The 21,709-nt window shown below is 34.4% G+C and overlaps 1 protein-coding gene across 8 annotated transcripts in view; it reads left to right on the top strand.

Moving 5' to 3' along the window:
- The window catches only part of Mipol1 (mirror-image polydactyly 1), a 349,459-nt gene that overhangs the window by 190,435 nt on the left and 137,315 nt on the right, over window positions 1–21,709 (top strand). For all 8 annotated transcript variants that reach the window (XR_002822316.1, XM_023721848.1, XM_023721844.1 and 5 more), the window contains exon 11: window positions 5,791–5,885. Coding sequence is in view for 7 of the 8 variants with exons in the window: in XM_023721848.1 (XP_023577616.1) it covers window positions 5,791–5,885 (95 nt within the window). In the remaining variant the exon portion in view is untranslated. The remainder of the gene's footprint in view (window positions 1–5,790; window positions 5,886–21,709) is intronic.

Raw genomic sequence — 21,709 nt, 5'->3', positions numbered from 1 at the left:
TTTTTTTTAAGATAGTCATTGAAATTCCACACATTAAAAGGAGATTCTTGAGAAATACTACATTCTGTATACTAATGTTTTAGGGAAGAAAGATTATGTGACTCATGGCACAGCACTAATATCATACTTGTTCTCTTGACCAGGAGAGGATATTATGATAAAGCCCCCTTTAGTAAGTTTTTCTGTCACATGGACCAAAGTATCTGACATACGCAGCAGAAAGAAGGAAAAACTTATTTTGGCTCACACTTTGAGAAGTTTCAGTCCGTGATCAGATGGCTCCAATGTGGAGATAGAACACAAAAGGACATGACAGAGGGAAGTGTTTCTCAGCATGGTGGCTGGAAGCCAAGAGAGCAGAAAGAGCCAAAAAGAGAGATTCGCTCTCCAAACACACAGACCCAGTGACCCATCTCCCCCAGCAAGCTCCACCTAACAGCACATTCAACTTTGAACTTATCAGTGGCTTAATCCACTAATGGGAATACATGAGGTTTTGTGGGGGCTACTTTAGGTGTAAACCATAACATAGACACAGAATCATAAGGAAAACCACAAACAGGATTCAATGGGACTGTTAGCATCCTTCAGCCTTAGGGAAAAGGTCTGAAGAGTAAAATCTGGGTCTAATTGGCATTTTTATTGTCTTCACCTGCTTTACAGATATTTGCTGTTTCTTCACCTGCTAAATCATGAAGTTGATTTTTGTTCTTTTTTTCTGATATTCTAAGATACAGAGTACAATCACCCATTTTTTTAAGTGAGCAAATGTAGGCATATAAAAATATGTTAACTTGCCGTGGTAAAAGCTTTGGGTTGTGGCGGAGACAGACTGCAGTCATGGTCATTCTGGTTCCACAGTCTGCTGGGTTGTGCTTCTGGCACACTTCTCTTTGCCTCTCCCTTTTTCGGTTCACAGTCTTGACTCACTGCACAGTATCTGCCTACTCATGTTTTGATTTCTACTTCTACTACAAGTTCTTGACTTCTCCTCACATATCAAGCTCACTGAAGAGTGCATGTATGACCACTTTTGAGTAATGAACCTGATCACCTCTGGTCTGACAAGCTAAAAACCATGACATGAGAACAAAACATACCCTCTGAGTAATTACTTTGTTTCAGGAGGGGAGTACCAGGAACCCAGCTCAGGACAACATGCTTGCCAGGAAGGTGCTGCACTGTTGAACTATATTGACAGCTCCGTAAGGAATCACTTCTGAAAAGCTTGCACTTGTAGCATGCCATCCGTATCTCCCTATGAAAGGAGATAAACTGAAATACGGTTGTTTTTGTTCATCTTTGTTTTTAGGTATCATTTTGCAAGGTAGGCTTTTTTGTTATGTTCCTAAATCTCTTTATGGAATGAAAAAATCTTATATACACTTAAGTATAACTTACATATATCTGGGAGTAGCAGATACCATAACTAGCTTCTCCAGACATTTTTAAAACTGCTCTCAGCCTACTAGAACAATCATTTAACACCATACCTCTTTACTGATGTATTCAAAGGACAACAGTACCTGGCAAATGGTAGGCACTGAATATATAGTTGCTGACAGCAATGAAATGCTGAATTAGAGCTAAAGTAACTCACATGCCACAAATTTTTCAAAGCCCCAACAGATATGAGTTAAAGATTTCGGAGCCACACTCAGTTGCATGCATGAGAACTTGCTTTGTCAGGAAATACAAAATGTAATTTCACAGGGGGTCCTTAATGATTTTTATAGGAAATTTATTTTTGACCTGTAGTGATGGAATTAATGAGTCTTGGGAATACAATAGACATAAAATATTTAAATTGAAATGTTTTTACACTGCATGTAACAGACATCCAACTGAAACTAAAAATTTCCACTCCACTCTCTTGTCTTCACCACAAAAAAAAAAAAAATATATATATATATATATATATATATATGTGTGTGTGTGTGTATAATGAATATAATCATTATGTCCTACAAATACATAAATGAAGTAGATCTGGATCTGTCTTCTGTACAGAGGGATCCAGGAGTACAAATGCTATTATCAGGATTTATTAATAACCAGGGATATAGCTCAGTGGTACAACACCTGCCTGGCAAGCACTAGGTTGTGAGTTTGATTCCCTAGTACCAACCTCGCACCAAAAAGAAAGTCAGGATTTGTTTTCATTTAGAGCTGTGGGATACAATACTTTGATGAGACAACCTGGATCTTAGGTCTGAGATAATTGCCACTGAAGTTCATCCTTGACACAAAGGTAAGGATATTTACCAAAAACAGACATGCTGACCAGATTAGATGTCTTTTTTCCCTCTATTTATAGTATGGATTTCTCATTTAAGAGAAGCCACTAATATTTATGTTTGATTATGACTTATTTCATCTAAACTTATGATCTGAAGGTGCATTCATTTTCCTACACATGATTCAAACTTATCTTCCTTCATTGATGTGTGTAGAGTGAAAGTGAAATAAATGTTCAATATTACCTTAGCCATGAATATTTAAGTAAAGTTGATCGCATTTTTGTATGGGAATTTTTAAGCAAAATCTACACTTTGTGATTTTCTACAAGAACTTTACCCTTATGGTTGTTTGCTTCTGACTTTTTGTTTTTGTAATGTTGCAAAAGAAATTCCAGATAATTATCTTCCTCATTTTCTAGGATATTTTACACTATTATTATTAATTTCCTTATTGACAATATATATTTTGTTTATAGGTATTTATGATCAGCAAGGTGTTTATTCAGCAAATTTTCTATCACCTGTCTAGTATCTGTTATTCCTTGAATACATGAAGTACAACACTCTAGATTTCCTAAGTTGAATGTGGTGTGTCTATGTATGTATGATTCTGTTGAAACTTGCCATTAGTCATAGTATCTGTGCCTTCCAAGTTATCATTTCAATCATACTTTTATTACAGTGCAAAATAGCAAAGCAGTTAATAATTGACATCAAGAACCTACCACTTTTTATTTTAAATAGTTTCTCCACTTTTTAAATATGTTTCATCAATTATGAAGTACAGCACGTTAAGAAAAAGTATTCAACCATCTTAAATTTAATTAAAAAGTAACTATTAGAATCCATTAGTTCAGATAAGGAACAAATTAATATCTTGTGCATAAACTTCTATTCAAAGATTTAAACTGTTGTATTTTCTATAGTTCTGTGGCATTAATGAGCATTATCTAATATTCACCTTCATTACACTAATTAATTTTCCTATAATTAGGATTTCATGATTTTTCTTATGATTACATTCCTAGGAAGAAAATTATTCCAGTGAAATCATATGCATTCAGTAAAATTCTAAAACTCCACCTCCAAGTTTTCAATTATTTTTAATTACTGGCATTGCTGTTGTTTGTAAGGATAATTATCTGTGTGCTCTTCCTGCATATCAAACACCAGTTAAAGAAAAAGAATCTTTTCTTGTAATTAGACTTTCACTAAATAACATGAAAACCTGACTTATCAGTATCATATTTAAAAAGTCATGTTGAAAACTTTGTTTGATGGTGTTTAAGATCCAACAAAATGATGGTGGGGAAAGTACAAATTAGTTTTTAAATTACTAGTCTAACCTATGTACCAAAAAAAAAAAAAAAAAAACCCTTCCTCATAGATAACAGCAATGACCTGTACATCTAAAAAAGCTATGAGAAAATATATTGAATGTTTTTCACTGTAAAAGTGCAAGATGCTTGAGGATATAGATAGGTTTAAACTGATTTAAACAATACATAGTGTATATATTATCAACCTATAATGTTACCCATTAGCAGGTAAAATTTTTATGTTTTGTGTATTAGTCAAAAATTAACCTAAGGGGGCCAGAGAGATGGCTCAGTAGGATAAGCGCTTGACTGGCAAACGCAGGGATCTGAGTTCAATCCCTGGTTCCGAAAAAAAAAAAAAAAAAATTAATCTGAGGAAAAAAATGTCACAGGACTGCACTGCTACAATATTGTATGTGGTCAGATTTCTAAATTTCTGTGTAAAAATATGTAATTGTTTATGCATATTCTTTAAATATTTTTCATTTTTTAAAATTTTTGTCTCCATATTCTCTAGGGACTTAATGTTTAACATATCAATACTTGATGGAAAATACCTGTTCCATATTATGCCTAAGATGTTTGATATTCAGACAAATAGTGAAGTTAAACCCAACTGCATATGTTATAGGGTAATAATAAGCTTCTCTTATGGAGGGTTAACAACCTAAGTTTGCAGACCAAAAATTAGAGAAATAAAAGGGCTGCAAGAACAGCCAATATTTTGATCCTAGCCTTTCAACGTCAGTGAAGACTCAGGACATAGGAGAACCTATACTGTAACATCATATAACTCAGTTGTGTCCCAGTTTTTCTGATCAAGGAGATTATGGGGCCACAGAGCAATGTGATCGATGATGTAGAGTGTGCCTAAGGAGAGGCACATGGAGAGAAAATATTCTCTCAGGCTTTCACAGAGAGCAAATTGGTCAAGCAATGGCCGTGACTCATCCACATGGCTGACACTGACAAAGGAACTGCGAACTGCTGTACAAGATTACAGGATAAATCCTGAGGGTACTTGACTGACCTTATCAGATACCAAAGTTACCTTTCTTGTTATATAAGTCTTGCTTTATCTTGGTCTTAACCATCCAGCAGAAAAGTATTAAAATGAGGTATATAAAGTAAAGCCATATTAATATGCTGAGCTGTGAAAAGCTGAAGTCAACAAATTCTGTGGATAACCCACTACTATTGTGGACTGCTGGATTGTGTTGGATTGTTTTGCTGAATTCACGCACCTATAGTATTTAGATGCCAATGGAATACCTATTTGTGACAGGACTAAACAAAAGTAGGGGACACAAAGGAAGGACCATTTTTTTATCTGTATATGCAGAATAGTTAGGATAGATATACAGCTACTTTCGCTTAATTCAATGAGAAGAAATATTTGTACTAATAGAGTTTGGACAGGATATCCTGTCTGCATCTTGTACTATGGGTAACCACTAAGAAGATAACAATGTACAATGTATTAATTATTGAAACTGCCCTATTAATCAGTTTTGAAACTGTCTCATTGATATTTGTTTCTCAATAAAAAATTGATCTGAATGTTTTTAAAATCTTAAAATATGATTTCCCATGCTTTAAAACTCGAATATTGCAGTTAAGGAGGATCAGTAGCATCCCTTGGATATAGTACCTCTAATAGTCAAGGTTGCTGCCATTCTCATTATAGGCATTGTTTCTCTACAGAAAGGGAATAGAAAAGGTTAAAGAATATCTGTAAGAATCAGATTGCAGTCTTATGTGTTTTTTCACATTAAATATCAAAGATAGTTTAACAACATATTTAGAATTTTCTGAGTTTCACTATTAATAAAGTTAAAAGAAAATCTAATGTGAGCAGGCAGTGGAGCCACATTACGTTTGTGTGTGAAACACCCATTGTTCTTATCTCAGCTGTAGATTTTGCCCCGAACCTGTGTTCCACATTCTGAATTCTGTGTATAAAGTTAAACATTGCAGAAGGCCATATATCTGATGATACAGATAAAGTAAAGTTCAAGTTTAGTAATGACCAAAGTTGGTTAACTTAATATATTCCTGACTTTAGTATTTTGTCATTAATATGTTTGGACTATTTTGTGGGAAATTGTGATACTACTAAAAATACTATAGGTTTTTGAACTAACAGAAATGCAAGACTTCTATTCATATGGTACTACTCCATTTTTACAAAAACTCATAATGTATTTTCAAAACATATCAATTACTTGCAGGCCAATTTGTTATCAATGCATCAAGCAAAAGAAACTGCAGTTGAACAATACAAGAAACTGGAAGAAGAAATTCAGACTCTACGAGTTTATTACAGGTAAATTATTTTTACCTTGGTGTTAAGTAAATATTTTATAGTTTGGAAAACATTTCTACCATATTTTACAATACCAGATGAGTAAATACACTTTGCAAAATTTAATATTATATATTTAAAGTGTCATATTTTTTAATTATTTAGGCATAAATTAGTATACCCTCTTCCCTTCCAACATTTAGTATAATTTAAATTTTAAAAATTTAATTTAAGATTAATATAACTTACTAGTAGATATATTATTGAAGCCTGGTTAGCCACTGAACTGTTAAGTTTTTGTGCATCTAAATTCTACCTCTAAAATGATTCTGTATATTTTTAAAGTAGTACATGAATAACAGTAATAACTCTTTAACTATTACAATATGCTATAAAATATCTCTAAAGAAATGTCACTAAAATATTTTTAACAGGCTTACTTAATTTATGTTCCATGAGTAATTATGAAATGAATTCAGGGGGCCGGGGAGATGGCTCAGTGGAATAAGCGCTTCCCTGGCAAGCTCAAGGGCCTGAGTTCAATCCCTGGTTCTGTTAAAAAAAAAAAAAATGAAATGAATTCAGTGGGTCACAAATGCCATTTTTAAATGAAAACAATTAGAATAGGAAATGCCAGACTACATATCTGGTATTGTTTTATGATCCTTTTCTTTTATCTTTGTGGTGTATATATGAAAAAGATATCAAACTGTACATTGGGTTATATATAAAATGTACATTCTCATAGTGGATCACAGTAAAAATAAAAGCTTAATACTAATATATGTAATTATTTCTATGTATTTTTTATTACTATGTTTAAAAAAAGCTCGTCTTACAGACTATAAGTTGTTGAAGGTTTTTAAAATGTTGACCTTGCTTCAGAATATTTAATGCTTACACAGCAATTAAAATCAGTTTTCCTGTAATAAAATCACAAAAGCTTTATATAACATATTACAGCATATACGCATTATTGATGTATTAATTTTCTCAATATAGCAGCAGATCTGTAACTGTAGTTTCAATCTAGTGATTAATATTATTTTGTGATAATTAAAAATACTTAAATGCAACATGAAAATACCAATGATTTGTATTGCTGCAGATTCATAAGAACCACTTACACTACTATTGAGATTCATTAATGTGCTTATAGTGGTACCATTCCACTGTACTTCCATGAGAATTAATTAAAATAAAAAGTTAATTTTTTTCTGATTCACAAGTTAAGAACACTCACTCTGGAGGAATGTCACTGACATTTTGCAATAGTTTGTTACTGTTATAGATTAAATCATGTCCTTTCTCCCTCTCTTTCCCCAAAAGATATGCAGGACTCCTAACTCTCAGAACCTGACCTTATTCTGAAATAGGGTCACTAGAGACCCTATTAAACTGAGGTCACTAGAGTAATTTCTTACCCAGTATGACTGTGTGCTCATGAAAATATGGGAGATCTTCACCCAGAGCACACATGCAGAAGGCGGGGAGAATATGAAGGCAGCTGTGTGACTGGAATAGAAGGCATGTGCAAGCCGAGGAGTGCCAAAATTGCCAGCAAACTCTGAATACTAGTAGAGACCAGGAAAGATTTTATTTGTAGCACACAAAGCACTGCCTCCTTGAAATGATTTCAGAATTCTAATGTCCATAACTGGGTGAGGTTAAATTTTCATTGTTTTAAGCCACAGTGTTTATGACACTTTGTTACAGCAGCTCTGGGAATTTAATACAATTATTAATTATCATTCATCAGTGGCAATCAGCATTTATGTGACACTATTTTGTCTGTATGCAGGTAGGCAAATTCTGACAGTGAAGGCACACATCTTACCAAGCATGTTTGTTTTAGACTGTAAAGCCTTCTCTCAATTTTTATACCAGTGATTCTCCACTATAGCTTCTGTTAGAATCATTTGATGAGCCTCTAAAAGTTCTGGTGCCCAGCCCAACACAGATCAATCACAATAGGCATCAGCATCTCTTAAGCCCCTAGAAATCCCTACACATCGCCAAGTTTGAGAATTGATGTTTCACAAGTGTGCTTCAGTTAGCTGGATTAAGGTAAAGTTTCTTCCTGGTAAAATAATAAAAAGTAAATAGGCAAATTGTGATCACAGATAGGAGTGAAACAGGTCAGAATAGTCATGAGTGTAAATACAGATTACCCTATAAAGTAAAAGTTAATGTGAGCTTCTGAGCATAAGAAGTCAGGAGGCTTTGACAGGAGAGAGAAGAGTTAGATTAGCTACTGAAGAGAAAGAGAGAGAACTGAATACAGGTGAGAAAAAGACCCAAGTTAAGGAATCTGAGGCTCAGGTAGGGTACATACCATAAGGTTTAATGGGTTCTTTTATTTTGCTCTTAATTTATAGTTTGCATTTCTCATAGAAGAAAAACCAGTAGGACACACAAAGATAAATCTTCTGCAAAGGAGAAGGGCCTAACAGACATAGAGAGGGGGATAAAGGAGGGAAAGGGGGTGAAAAAAGAATTAAGAGATGTAGAAATATGTATGCACTTCAAACATGCACCAAGAAAAATTTAAAAAACTTCAAGTGTTCTTTCTTGTATGACTATGTAATTTAATACATTTTACTATTTTTGTATAGCATCAAAGAAGACTATAATGACTTGGAATTGAAAGGAAAAGTTAGTGCTTAATTTTTTCCTTTAATTTTTGAGTGATTTTGCATGATTATATCCTTTAATCTGAAAGACGAATTTGAAGACAACAGTATGCAGTATAACAACCATTGTTGAATTCCTGTCATTTTGGTTAGTGAAATTGTGTATCATTTCTAATATCTTTTTACTAATTTTTAGTCCCTTTGAAAGAAAAATTTCCAGGGCAAAAATCAGTGGTGCACAGAGACTGTGAGAGTACCAGCAAAAGAGTTGTTCAGGTGATGGATGATATCATAAGCTAAGTTGGGCAGGAAATAAAATTGAAGGGATAAGTAGGCTGAGGAAAAAAAATCAAGAAATAATAAAATTTAAAGAAATCTAATAGTAAATTTATTAGGAATGGAGAAAATTCAAGAGCTGAACAGATAGGTGATAGTCAGAAAATAGAACATTGCTATTTAAGATTTCAGAAGTGAAGCACTCCCTGTGAGCAATGGTGATATTTATACTTTTAGCTTGGAAGTAGTGGGATAAAATGGGAAGACATGAAGATCACAAGATAAAAAGAAATCAAAGACTTGTGATACTCAAGTAATGAATGTTAACTTAGATATCATCCCTCAAAATAGTGATGTTAGGTTGGGGTGCTTATTATAAAGGCCAATGTAGAAAATGATCTAAAAATAAATAAAAACTACATATTGATATAGTGACAATATACCTAGGAGAACCTAAAGAAGAAAACTGTACAGTGTTTTATGCACAAACAAATGTGGTTGCCACTCCAGAGAAATGTGAAATGTTTATCCTCTGGAAAGAGGCATATTCCCATCAAAACAGAACTTTGCGAAGAACTTAAATGCCTTGCACATCAGAATGCAGAATGATATAGCTCATGGAAAATTAGTATTTCATCAAAAATCAAATGTAAAATTACCATTTGATCCCACAATTCCACCCTTGGGTGTACACTGGAAATAATTGAAAACAGAGACTCAAACAGATTCTTGTATACCAGTGTTCACAGTATAATTATTATAACAGCCCAACAGCCCAGGTGTCCATCAAAAAAAATGGATAAAGAAAATGTGTGTGTGTGTATTGTTCAGCCATGAAAAGGAATGAATTTCTGTTATGCTACAACATACATAAACTTTTAAAGTATTAAGCTAAGTGAAATAAAACAAATTGTCATAGTATGATTCCACTTGTATAAGGCCCCTTAAATAGGCAAATTCATAGAAATAGAAGATAGAATAGAGGCTTCCAGGCCTGGGTGGGGAAAGCTGTGAAATAGACACAGAGCTTCCATTTAGGATGATTTTAGAAAGTACTAGAGCTATGAACGTATTTATTACCACTGAACTCTGCAGTTAAAGTGGTCTATTTTATATTGTCTTTCCACAGTTGTTTAAATGGTATAGAAAGAATTCTGTGAAGATATACATAAATATATTTTAAATAAAGTAGAGGTAACATTCTTGGAATATATGACCCTAGAAAGAGGGAGGAAGTTACCAAAAACAACCAAGCTTAAGTTTTATGGTAACTTAGACTTTGATTTAATCTGATTTTATGAAAGTAAATAATATTTCTTACATGGTTGCATAAGTGGTACTTACATATCCATATGTGAAATGCTACTATGAGATTCCAGGATTTTCCTCAAAGCTCCCTATGTATAGAAGCAAAGAAAAAGTTAATTTTATATGAAGAAAACCGAGGGCATTCTGTAATTTTCAGGTAGATAGATAGAGGTACAGAGGTACATTGACTATTCTCATAGATAGTAAATTATGTGTAGTAAGAGGTGAAAAAATACATTTTCAGTTCAAATCAGTTTTACATTTACGTATATAAACATATATGTATATTGTTGTATTTACTAATACAAAATTTAATACAATTGTATCATTTTCTATCATTAATTAAGAAAAATGAGGAAAGAAAAATAAAGGACAGCTGAAACCAGAAGTGAGTCAATATTATAGCTTATATGTATATGGCATGAAATAATGAAACAGTAAATCTCAAGTCTGGCGCTCAGTTTTCTAGTCCAAAAAGAGAATGCATGAGCAGTGATTCATCTAAGGGTTATATTAACATATCCTGATGATTTTCAAGTCAATGATATTGACCTTGCCCTAATTTTTTTTCCAAAAACTATTTGCTGTCATTTGGTTAGAATAAGGGCTACTGTTGCTATACACATTCCATTTCATTGTATGGAAATAGAATTCTTAGTTTGTTGGTTTTTATTTTTTGAATTTTCAAGCAGCCTTTGACTGTGGAGAAAAGGAAAGGAAATGTTGGCCGTTTGTTTCCTTTGACGTTAAGGACAAGGACTAGTGAGGTGGATAGATAAAAAAAAACTAACTTTACCACTGTAACTGATAGCTCTTTTGCATAGAGCTAGCAGGTGAAAAATGATATAACTGTTTAAAATAAAGTTTATTGTAATAGTTCTATTAGCAAAGTATTAGAAATATTCCTGTGCTAAATGCTGAAACTCTGCAAGAGCTTCATTAGTATAGATCTCAACAGTTTCATCAGGCAGGTATCTTGAATTTGTAGGATTAGATTTGTATTTAGTAATGTTTTTTTTCTGTTGTTGTAAACCTGTAGTGCTACATTCCTAAGTTCAAGAGGCATAATAATAATAAATTCTTGTCTTAATGGAGGAATGCCTAAGTTTCAATGTTTGCTGATTTTATAGTGCTTCCTTATATATGCTTTTGCTTAAAGAAAGTAAAAAGTTAAGTCTTTAGACAAAAAATGTATCCTGTTGTTTCATGCCAAGAAAATGAGATTTAGTATATTTATTTATCCTAATATCAATTAATATGTTTAAATTTGTGTGTGTGTGTGTGTGTGTGTGTGTGTGTGATTCCACATTTGAATTTGCAGTGCTAATTTGGAACAAGGTAAAGTACACATTTAGAGCCAGAATATTAAATGCCTTGTGACATATTTTAAGATAATGTTTCCTATGGTGGTGCTAGCTTTTTTAAATAATTAAATATAATGTTCAAAGTAGTGAGAGTGGGCTAATATGAACCCTATTTACTGGATTTGTAATATACATTTCAAAGTCATAGAAGCTGCGAAGATATAAAGACTATAGGAAATATACACAAAAAACAAAATTCAATTTCCCTCTACATTCATGTCTTAATCCGTTTTATATGAACTGTTTATATTATATATATGCACTATATGTCTTAAATATATGTATATATCTTAATACAGAATATAGGCTAGGTAATTTATAGCGAACAGAGGTGTATTTGGTGTACAGCCCTGGAAGCTGAGATGTTCATGGCACTAACATCTGGTGTTGCATCATCCCACAGCAAGAGGCAGAGGGCAGACAGGGTGAGAGCAAGCATGCAGCAAGGGTCAGACTCAGCTTTTGCAGTGGTGCTGCCCTTGCATAAAGTAGCACATTGCTACCTATTAAGGAGGACAGGGGGCCAGGAAGATAGCTCAGTGGAATAAGAGACACCTCATGACCCATCATTACCTCTCAGTCACCCCGGCCTCCTGACACTTGCATTTAGGACTATCTCCAACACAGACTTTAGGGACACACTCAAACCTTAGCAATTCTTTTTACAAATGTTATTTAATATGAGTGTTTTTCTTTTTGAATGCCTTTTGTCTGTATGTATGCTATTCTTAACAATCAGAAGTAGGATTTCACTAGAATCTGTTCTTTATTTTTTGTGGTGATGACAATTTTTCACTGACTCATATGCTCTTCAGTCAGACTATGAATGCATATAAGAGTGATTGTGGTGTGTAGACTCTGGCCATGAAGTAATATTTCTGTAAGTGTAAATTCTTTGTCAAGAGAGAGCTGAGCTGACCATAGCGGCCTACACACGAGAGGCTGGAGGAGGAGGACTACCACAGGTCCAAGCCAGTATGGGCTAAACGGTGTCCTCAAGGCCAGCCTGACCTGCATGCATAGTGAGAGCTTGTCTCAAAAAAAAGTAGATTTAAACGCGTGATCCTAATCTCCTTGGGTCTGTGTTCTAATCTTTTGCAGAATTGGCCTACACAATGACATAAACATCACCTCCACATTTTGTGCATGAGCTGTCTGTGGAGCTGTATTGTAGCAACAGTGATAAAAATTCAAATAAAGATTTCAATTATACTTCCATATTATTTTTTAATTATAAATAAGTTCCTAAATCTAGATTTTCATTGTGACACAATAGACTTTATCTAGTTCTCATATTTCATGGAATTTATTACTCCTTCAAGTGAGTTAGATTCAGTTTTTGTTTAGTAGCATTTAGGATCAAAGCTGTCTTTTCATGTCCTTAATGTGTAACTGTGTTCACAGCCTTTTGATACACAGCTTGTTTCATGCATGCTGTTCTGTTCACCATGCCTATTCATTAGCCACTCTGGAATGCAAAAATGAAAATTAAATGAAGTTTAAGAACAAACAAAAAATTTAAAATTTATACTTACTGTATGTCCAGTTAGTTTTGCATCCTTTATCATTCCCTTCCTTCTCTCCACCCATTAAAGTAGCATCAAATAAGTTGATAAACTTCAAAATGTTAATTACCTCACCTGTAAATAGATAAAATGGGCAGGTTTACTGTGAAAATCAGTTAGATGATACATTTGAATGTTTTTTGAAGAATAGTTTAAAGCACTTTCTAAAGGAAATATATTAATACTGTCAATTTTTGAGACATAAGACAACAAATTACAGCCAAATGTGGTGGCACACACATGTAATCTTAGTATTCTTGGAGGCTGATGCATGTGGATTACAAATTTGAGTGCATCCAGGTCAACTTATTGACTTAGCAAAGCCCTGTCTAAACTTATTTATAGATATTTTTTAAAGGGCTGAGGGTATAGCTCAGTGCAAAGGCCCTGGTTCTATCCCTAGTAACCCGTCCCCTGCACACCAACCAAAAAGAAAAAGCGGCTATTGAATTGCTTTGGAAATAGATTCTATCTTCTCTAACTTTATGTCCAGAAGGATATGTTTTTGCATTGTTGGTTTTGACTATTGTCTCTGCTTTATAAGTTTTAAAAATAAGACTAAACCAGGCATGGTAGGGCATACCTGGGGCATACTGGGGAGGCTAAGGCAGAATGATCACAAATTTAAAGCCATACTGAGAAAATTAGTGAGACACTGTTTCAAAATTTTAAAAATAAAAAGGTGTGGGGATATAGCTAGGCAATAGAGTGTTCCTAGCTTATCACAAGGGAGTGAGGAGGTAAATTTTAATGCATGTTTTTCTCAAGTGCTAGTGTCATTTTACAAAATCATTCAACCTCCTTAAGAGGATTTTACAAAATATTTTGTCATTTAGTGACTGTAACCAGCAGAACTGGAGTTCGTAAAAAAATGGGTTTGCTGATAATTAGGTCATGATATTGCCATTTATAAACATTATTTTCATATTACCTCGAGAAAATTTTAATTTTGTATTTTTTTAGATCAAAAGTTGTATTATTGGTCTTAGAACTCATAGTCATTATTATAGTCCCAAGGTATCAGTTGACTCCTACACAGGTAATCTTATGCTTTGTCTCCTTAATTTATAACCAGATTTTCCTAGAGTTTTTCTTATAGTCACTGTACTTTTGGTCTTCTCCTGACCTAGATCACACTTGAATAGTTTCATAACCAAGTATTTCTTGCTACTTACTAGGTTGTCTGCATTCCTTCTTCTTTTTTTTTCATTACTGGGGATTGAACTTGAGACCTTGCGCATGCCAGGCAGGCACTTATGCCACTGAGCTGTCTCACTGGGCCCCTTCTTCCTCTTTCAAGTTCCAGAATCATTCTTTTTAACCTCCTAGTTAGCCTTCAGTGGTACTTAACAATAAACATACAATGAATTCCAGACTCTTTTACCTGACATACATGTCTGTTTCTGATTTAATATTGTATCATTCATCTTTTTTCCTCTAAGTTTCATTCATATTTCTGTCATTGGTGCACTGTGTTCTACACAGTGGGCATTCAGCAAATACTTGTTATACTGAATTGACCATTTTGTGTACTTCCAAAATAAGTTGTCCACAATTTCAGGAACAAACCAACATTTTCCCACGTAAGTAATTTCCCTGTGTCACCTATTCCTCCTAGAATATTCCATCTCTATTTTCGTTGAACTTTCATAACACTGCTTAGTGCAAACTATTCCCTTAATCTTTTATGACCTTCTCCACCAGAAGTTATCTCATTCTTTAAATTCCTAACTTACAGATTTACAGTGATTTCCTTACAATAAACATTCCAAGATTCCCTGTGCAGTGTTTATAGAAATGCACCCCATAATTTCCCAACAAGGGCTTCTGCTCTTTATATGTAAGTAGGCCTTCAGTGGATGTGTGAAATATAGGTAATCAAATTTAACTCTAACTCTATAGTTTCCTCCAATTTTCTTCTGCACAGTAGTTATCTCTGCAGTGCATATACTAAGATGCACAAATAAATGTGTGTATGAGTGAAATGTTTTGACATACCATCGACCAAGTCCAGCATCTAGGTTACTCATTTACAGTGTTGTGGGCCAGACTAGATCTCCATGGACTAAGGCATCTACCAATACTCACATCACCTACCAATAAAGTTTCTTTTTTCCCCAAGCCTGAACTATGCAAATTTGAAAGCTCACATTAGAGCATTTATTTAGACTTCTACTTTTCTTGAAATATAAAATGAAAACAAGAATTTAGGAGAAAGATTATTATCCATTGTTAATTAACAGCATTATTTCTTACAGTGAAAAAATAAATGATAATCTTTCCATGTGTTCTTTATCTCGGTTTAAACATTGTCTGAAAATATATATTAGCTACCAAAATAAAAATTAGTAGATCTGGCAACATAGAACCCTTAGCATTGTGGCATGGAGTGTTTAGTAGTCAGGGTCCTCCAGAGAAGTAGAACCAACAAGCCAAATATAGGTAGGGAAATGACTATTTTAAAAGAATTGGCTCAGCCAGTGTAGGAACTGGCAAGCCTGAAATCTGTAGGGAAGCCAACAAGCAGGAGAACCAGAGAATTGCTTCAGTTGTAGTTACGAGTTCCCAAATGCAGAACTCCTTTTCAATCAAGGGATTGAGTCTTTTTTCTAAAGACACTCAACTGATTGGATAAGGCCTACCTGTATTACAGAAAGTAACTTGCTTTACTCAAATTCTGCTGAGTTAAATATTAACTGTACTTAAGAAATACCTTTATGGAACCATTAGATTGGTGCTTTTTTTTTTTCTGTATTTTTTTAGGGAAGGGTTACAGCGTGTTCTGGGTCTAACTACTAGATCGGACTCATAGTGATACACCTGTTTACAGCCTCCCAAATGCTGGGACCACCCCTAGTCTCAATTGCTGTCTCAGCACACCGAGGAGAGGGGCCAGCATGGCTGGCCCAGGGATTGAACCCCCAGCCTATGTGCCTGCTTGCAGGCATTTTAATCTGCTGAGCTATTTGGCTGGCCCTTATGTTGGTGCTTAACAATGTATCTGGGCTCTGTAACATTGCCAGGTTGTCATACACTATTACACATGTGTATTTTTTTCCTTTATGTATGTTAATCGTATTAGTACATTTTAGATATACACAATGAATCACATTTATAATAGGTACTTTGTACCTTTGTGTAATGTATATTCTTTTTGTTTCTCTAATCCCCTCCCCTCCTTTCAACCTCATTTTTCTTTATTTACAAAAGCTTTGGTTCCATTGTTTACTTCATTTTTTTCTTTTCCCTTTTTCCCTTCTTTCTTTCATTTTCAACCTTTGTATTTGTACCATTTTCTTCCTATTTCCCAGTATCTCTTATGCATTTTTGTCATTATTTAGACTCACGCCATAAAAACAATGTGATATTTAAACATGTGTGTCTGATTTACTTCACGTAAGAATATAGTCTCAAGGTGCATCCATCTACCTCAATTTTATCTTTTTTTGTGGCAGAGTAGTAATAGTACTCTAGAGTATAAAAATGCCACTTCTGGGCTGGGGAGATGGCTCAGTAGAATAAGCGCTTCCCTGGCAAGCACAAGGGCCTGAGTTCAATCCCTAGTTCCGCCAAAAAAAAAGTATTGGACCAGGGAGATAGCTCAGTAGAATAAGCACTTGTCTGGCAAGCGCAGGGTCCTGAGTTCAATCCCCAGTACCACACACACACAAAATGTGATTTACAATAAAAATGCCACGTATCTATCCATTGATGAGCATTAGGGCTGTTTCCAAGATTTAGGAATTACAAATTGTGCTTCTATAAACATGGGTGTTCATATATTGCAGTGGTATGTTGCTTTTAACTTTTGGGAGAAGAAACCAAGAAAGGAACTAGCTGAGTAAAACAGCACCTGTGTTTTAAGTTTTTGAGGAATCTCCACAGTGATTTCCACAGTAGTTGCACCACTTCTACAATGGAAAAGGTTCCTTTTCCCCACAGCCCCTTTAGCATTTTTTAAATGTATTTAGTACAGGGCCTACAGGGTCTCACTACACAGATTGGACTTAGTGATCCTCTTGTTTTCAGCCTCCCAAGTGCTGGGATTACAGACGCACCACCATGCCCATTCTCAATGGCAGTCTCAGCGTGTTCTGGGGATGGGGCTAGCATGGCATGTTGGGGATCGAACTCGTCCCCGCGTCTGCCTAATTAGGTGATTTAATCCACTGAGCTATCTGGCCAGCCCTCCCTCCAGCATTTGTTATTCATTGATTTCTTGTTAGTAGCTGTTCTTTCCAGCACAGATTTGGACTCTGATTTATACATGTCATTTTAACAATTGACTAGAGCTAATGGAAGTTGCCTAGTTTAAGAGGAGTGCTATCCATTTGACTGTACTTCCCATTCTGCCTACTTAATTTAAAGTCATCTGTTTGTATTTAAATCACTGCCTATATACATGCGGTAACCTTATTTATAAAAAGGATATTTGTGCAGTGTACACGTACATACTCTCTCTGTAGAGACTTCTCTGACATCAGATCGTAGCATGTTTCTCCTCTTGGTTCACTCCAGCCACACTAGCTCCCTTATTATCTCAAACATTTTAAACATAACTCACATCTCAAGGCCTTGACATTTGTTTGCTCTGTCTGGAGTATGCTACCACTAGAATGTCACATGAGTCTGCTTCTTTAGTCTGTTCAACTTTCTGTTTAAATGCTCCTGAACAAATTGTCTAAAATCAGTTATTTCTTAGCCGCGTCCCCTGTTGGTGACCCTTGTTTACTATTTTCATAATAGACATGCCTGCATGACACTACCTAGATCTGTGAGTTGTCCCGCAGCACATGTTCTTCAAGAGACACAATTTTGTTTTGCTTACTCTTGTGTCTTCCACTTGAGTGCTTGACACATCTCTGATACTCAGTATTTTTGCATGAATAAGTGACTTAGTGAACATACATACATATGCTTAAACATTGTAATGTTTCAGGGTCCTAACAACAGATTGTCTGAAACTGGCCTGAGTCTAGTAGTCAGATTTTTTTATAGAATGTATGGGAATGGATTTTTTTTTTTTTTTCTGTAAGACTGGGGATTGAACTCAGTGCTTCTTCTACTGAGCCATCTCCCCAGCCTCTGAATGTGTGGGAATGAAAAGAGTAAATAATGTTTCACACTCTGCCAAACTATTTGAATTTATGTTCTTTCCTTTTCTATAAAAATTATGAAAACAAGTTTATAATTTTTAAAAAGACCTTTATCTCTAATAACCTACATAAGGCATCATCCATAAATAGCCTATCTAGAAACATATGCATTTATGAAAAATCCCTGTGGTTAGTGTTGTACTTTATTATAAGGAAAAATAGATCTATGAGTTAAAGTCCAAAGTATAGTTATCACCTTACATTATGAAAAATACCTATATAAATGGCAATCTCAGTTATATCTTATTTTTGCCAAATATTTTAATGGCTTGCTAAAAGTACTTTATGTTGAGGAAATCAAATATATACTTTTTATTATTATACCCTTAGGATCCATAATAAATATATTCATCATCTTTTATTGATATATTCATGTATAATGCATCCTGATCTTTTTACACCATTTCCCTCCCATTCCTTCCTGCCATTCACCCTCATTCCCAGAAGCCCTCACCATCTCTACAAAGCACATTTTAAATAAAATAAAATGTTTAAAACTATCAACCTTAACATTTTTCTTCCATTTGGTAGACCTGAGGGTCCATCACAGGTTGGTGAGACTTTGTAAAATCAAAACCTCTGTCCAGAAATGACAGCTAAAGGAAAGAATGTGCTTGCCTGGTGTCTTAGTTACTCTTCTCTCGTTGCTGGGACAAATACCCGACACCCAAAATGAAGGAAGGAAAGGTTTATTTAGCTCACAGTTACTGGAGGTTTCAGTCCATACTCAGCTGGGTCCAATGCAGAGCAGCACATAGCAGAGGGCAACTTTTCATGGTGGTGGCAAAGAGCAAGAGAGCAAGTGAGGGGTAGCAGCAGCTCAAGCAGCTAGCCTCTCTTCCCACCTTACATTGTAATGCAAATTACCTGCCCCAGGGTAGGGGAAGTACTCACACCTATGGGTACTTCCCAGTATTTACCCACCTATAGGTAATCCCAGCAGTATTAAGACCCATAATCCCAGCCTTGGATCACACATAATCCCAGTGGATCATGAGTTAACACAAACTCTAGAAGTCCTCACCCCATGACTGCATGAGGCTTTGGGGGGACAACTAGACACAAACCATAACACCTGGCAAGCAGGTTGATTCATTACAAGTAGATTTTTAGCATATTTATATCATAAATTTTTCATCTTTCCTTTCTTTATAAGACACATGTACATTATTAAATGCATTAAAGTTTTTATTATAACTAGTTAAAATATTTGACAAATGAAAATAACTAATAAGTAGAAACCTTGCTTGGGAAACTTCTGATTGCTAACTAGACAAATAGTAAATAACAGTGGTAACATATAGCTACTCTCTGACAGAGGACTCATATCTAGAATATATAAAGAACTCAAAGCAATTAGAGCCCCCAATATAAGCCACAGTCGGGCCAGGGAGATAAGCGTTTCCCTGGCAAGTGCAAGTGCCTGAATTCAATGCCCAGTTCCGCCAATAAATAAATAAATAAATAAATAAATAAATAAATGTCACAGTCAAAAGCAATTGAAATGAATAGGCACTATCAGAAGAAGTTCAGATGGCCAATAAATACATGAAAAATATTCAGCATCTTTGGCCATTAGAGAAACACAAATCAAAACAGCAGATTCCACTTTTTTCCAGTAAGAATGGCTACTATTAAGGACACTCTAAACAATCAATGCAATATGAAAAATTGTATATCTATTTCATTTAACATTATGTTCTAATAATTTTTTTAGAAAAAACAAAAGCTGATGAGTCTCTGACAGAAATGAAACCTTTTTACATTATTGGTGGGACTATAACATGGTACAACCAGTATGAAAATCACATGGAAATTCCTTAAAAACTAAAAATAGAAATTTTATTTTGGGTATCTTCCTGAAAGAACTAAAGTTACATTACAGTGATACATACCTATATGTGTTTATAGCAGCACATTTCATAATAGCTAAAAATTATGGAAAACTAGATGCCAATAAGCAGATGAATGGATAAAGAAAATGTGGTATATATGCACAATAAAGTAGTACTCAGCCATAGAAAAGATAAATTTGAGTCATAGAAAAATAGATGGATCTTAATATCATAATACTAAGTACAACAGAGAAAACTAAATATCACATTGTTTACTTAGTGTGAGAGGCCCCAAATATAAATAAAGAGTAAAATAAAACAGAGGTAGCAGGGAACTTGTGTCCTCTGTAGAGACAGGAAGAGAATCTAGAGAAGGAGGGTGAAGGGGACAGACAGTGCAAATGACCAGGATGTCCTGTGTACCTGTAACAATTCCCACAATGGATAATTATAGGTATTAAAAACAAAAGCAGTGGTAACATTTAATACATGATATAATAAACTGAGATATTTAAAGTACTTTTGAATTCTTTCTACTGTCTCTGCAGTCATAAAGAGCTTAGCAAATACTAACTACGGATGAGGTTCGTGAACCAGCAGTATTTTTAAGACTGGGCCGCACTGGTAGGACAATCAGCCGTCCAAGGCTTAACATTCTGCCAAGGGGCCCTTCTACCTGGGCCTCTCCCAGGAGGATAAATGTTTGCCTGCAGTTCCGCATGTAAATTGTAAATATTCTCATTCAACTCTACAGGAAGTACCTGGAGCTCTTTCTTTAAATGATGAAGTTGTTTCTCTCTAAAGTTCACATTTATGTTACAAGTTTGCCACACTCAAAATAGGCTTCGTTGAATGCTTTTCCTATAACTGAAAACAAAAAAGTTGTTTTATAAACTCAGTTTGATACAAAACTATTTTATTCTACTTACTATTCCAAACCTAAAATATTTATGATTTTTTTTATTTTATCTTAATACTCTATTTTTAATTTTTAAACATTGTCCAGTATGTCTTATTTATTTTATTTTTATAAGGGTTCTATGACTATCAGCATTATGTTAATATAGTGATAGTCATGTCCTTAAATGTTTCTTAAAACTTCCTGGTTCTGATGGAATAAGAAATAAACAGAGTGCTTTCAGTTATTCTGTAAAACCAGAGTTCACAGAGTTTGAGCATCTAGAAACTTTTTTAAAGTTTGGTTTTATTAGAAATTATTGATCTGATAAATATTTTTATTTAATCTAATCCACGGAAAGTCTTGCTTTATGATCAATATTTGTTAGGTATTTTGAACTATAAAAATTAAAATATTGTAAAACATCAATTATATAAAGAAAGATGAGATTTTGTTCTAGAAAGTTGGACATATTGTTGACCTGTTATAATCCAAAATGAAGAAAACTTCATATATCTTTAAATTTACTTTATTTTTTTATTTTATAAAGTGGGTATGTATTTGTTAGATTCTGCTTCTTTTTCTTTTCCATAATTTTATTGAGAGACGAATAGCAATGAGACAGTTTCAAATCAAATTGGTATGACAGTTTCAATAATTAACACATTGCATACTCTCTTCCTAGTGGTTATTTGCTATACAAGATGCAGACATAACATCCTGTTTACAAACACTATTAGAACAAATCCCTCTATTCATTAAGAGAATGTAACTATCTGGTTAGGATAGATATATAGTTACATTCTCTTA

This window comes from Octodon degus, unplaced genomic scaffold, assembly GCF_000260255.1.
Source record: "Octodon degus isolate 3935 unplaced genomic scaffold, OctDeg1.0 scaffold00086, whole genome shotgun sequence".
NCBI classification, from domain to species: domain Eukaryota; kingdom Metazoa; phylum Chordata; class Mammalia; order Rodentia; family Octodontidae; genus Octodon; species Octodon degus.
This window is presented reverse-complemented; position numbering and strand designations above follow the sequence as displayed.